Below are 2,419 nucleotides of genomic sequence, written 5' to 3' on the forward strand. Positions count from 1 at the left end.
TTGGCAGTCATGTCCTATGACAGGTATGTTTCTATATGTAAACCTCTGCAATATCCAACCATCATGAAGAAAACAACTGTCATTACCCTTCTGGCTTTAGCTTGGCTTGTACCTGCTTGTCAGCTTGTGGTATCACCAACATTAAGTGTTAATGAAAAGCTCTGTAGTTTTAAGCTGGATGTAATTTTTTGTAATAACTCAATTTACAAACTTTATTGTGTGCGGTCCAGAGCAATATTTATATATGGTGTGTTCAGTTTGCTGAGTGTAGCACTTTTTCCTTTGCTCTTTATACTTTTTACATATGCAAAAATATTTAAAATAACCTATAGAAGTTGTAGAGAAGTCCGGAGAAAAGCTGCACAGACCTGTTTACCTCACCTGTTGGTTTTGATAAACTTTGCCTTGTTGGGCACGTATGATGTTATTATAGTTAGACTGGAATCTGATATCCCAAAATCTGTACGTTTAATTATGACTTTACAAATGGTTTTGTATCATCCCTTTAATCCAATCATATATGGACTAAAGATGAAAGAAATCAATAAACACCTCAAACAGTTGTTACGTCAAGATCAATTGAACTGATATAACAATGCAGAGATGTGATTTCTCTGATCCTTGGAAAGTATTTAATGTCAAGGTTTGTTCTGATAACTCACACACAATAAAGAGCATTGTTTGTTCCAACAGTGTGAAGACATCAATTTTCTGCAGTTAGTTTGAGTTAGTTTAATTCTGAATGTTTGATTTTGCTTTAAATTAACTGTACAAATTAAGCCCTAGTGATGAAGTTTACAATAACTAGAGCTAACAGATAAGATCTCATTGCACCTGTTTTAGCCTCTGTACACTGTCTGTATGTCACGAAGTGGTGTGTGGTTGAAAGGTTGGAGGACCGTCTCAACAGCCTATACTGTGGTTATCTGACTAGACTGTCCGATAATGTTTTGTGTATTTTCCTCTGTTTTTGTTTCACTGTTTCTTTCTTTTGTTAATGTTGCTCTTCCTCTGCCGCTTACACATCGATCAGCTGCGCAATTTTCATATTGTTTAATTCACAAACAGTCGGGCACACCGCTAGCACACATACAACATATGCATACAACATGAACACATAGACACACACATACAGGCGCATACAACACACACAATGATACAACACGCACACTGCACACACTAGCCTTCACCACATCCCTTAGTTGAATGATGACCTCACTTATAATCACCTCTTGGAATGTACGCGGAGTTGGTTCAAGGGAAAAGAGATTAAAAATTTTTAACCATCTAAATAATCTGCAAGCAGACATTGTCCTACTACAGGAGACTCATTTACCCAAGACAGCAGATAAACTAACCTCACCACAGTTTCCTCACTCGTAATCAGCCTGTTATAACTCAAAACAAAGGGGTGTCATCTATGGCCCAAATGTTTTCATGCTTTCTTCAACTCACTCTCTGCTTACTCAGACACATCTCTTATATTAGGAGGGGACTTCAACCTGGTATGTAATCCAGCAGTTGACAGGCTCAGTACGGCAGGTGGTCACCGTATTTGGAAATCAACAGACATCCTTAAACAATACATGAGCGATTTTGGTCTTTGCGATGTTTGGCGTTCTCACCACCCCACTCTTAGAGAATATATCTTCTTTTCACCAGTCCACCACTCATATTCTCGCCTTGACTATTTTTTGGTTAGCAGCTCAATTATGACAGACATTTCCAACACTCAGATTCACCCTATCACTATCAGTGATCATGCACCGGTTTCTATCACTCTTACTAAAAAAAGGGTCACACGGCCAACTAGAAGAGATTGGAGATTTAACGCATCATTGCTTAAAGACCTAGATTTTATAAATTACTTCAAAAAGGAGTGGGCAATATATATGGAAACTAATGACCTGCCAGGAACCTCGCCATGTCTTCTTTGGGAGGCAGCAAAAGCAGTCATGAGAGGTAAAATAATCTCCTATTCATCATACAAAAAAAAGAAAGAGAGATCTTGTGAATTAGAGCTAGAACAAAAAATAAAAACATTAGAAACTACCCTTGCTGCCTCCCCACAGGAACACATGCTGAATGATCTGAGAAAATCAAAACTTAAATTAAATTAAAATTATTAATAAAAAGACCCAATTTCAGTTGCAAAGACTATGCTTGGAGAACTTTGAACATGGCAATAAATCCGGCAGATTCTTAGCCAGCCAATTGAAATTGAATAAAGAAAAAATAACTATTTCTTCCTTAAAGGACTCAGCTGGGAATCTGATTTATAACCCAGAAGAAATCAACAATGCATTCAGAGATTATTATACAAACTTATATACATCACAAATTGACCCATCTAGCTCTAACATCGATGCATTTCTGAACAATATAGATTTGCCAAGGTTAGATGATGAACAGATCAGGG

At 37.2% G+C, this 2,419-nt stretch overlaps 1 protein-coding gene across 1 annotated transcript; it reads left to right on the top strand.

Moving 5' to 3' along the window:
- Positions 1 to 3: 3 nt before the first annotated feature.
- On the top strand, positions 4 to 588 carry LOC123965575 (olfactory receptor 52A5-like; the record flags this gene model as incomplete). The annotated part of the gene is made up of 1 exon (XM_046042054.1): positions 4 to 588. A coding segment is annotated over one exon (585 nt), but the record flags the coding sequence as incomplete, so codon positions are not given.
- Positions 589 to 2,419: the final 1,831 nt, after the last annotated feature.

Source organism: Micropterus dolomieu, unplaced genomic scaffold, assembly GCF_021292245.1.
Source record: "Micropterus dolomieu isolate WLL.071019.BEF.003 ecotype Adirondacks unplaced genomic scaffold, ASM2129224v1 contig_10217, whole genome shotgun sequence".
NCBI lineage: Eukaryota > Metazoa > Chordata > Actinopteri > Centrarchiformes > Centrarchidae > Micropterus > Micropterus dolomieu.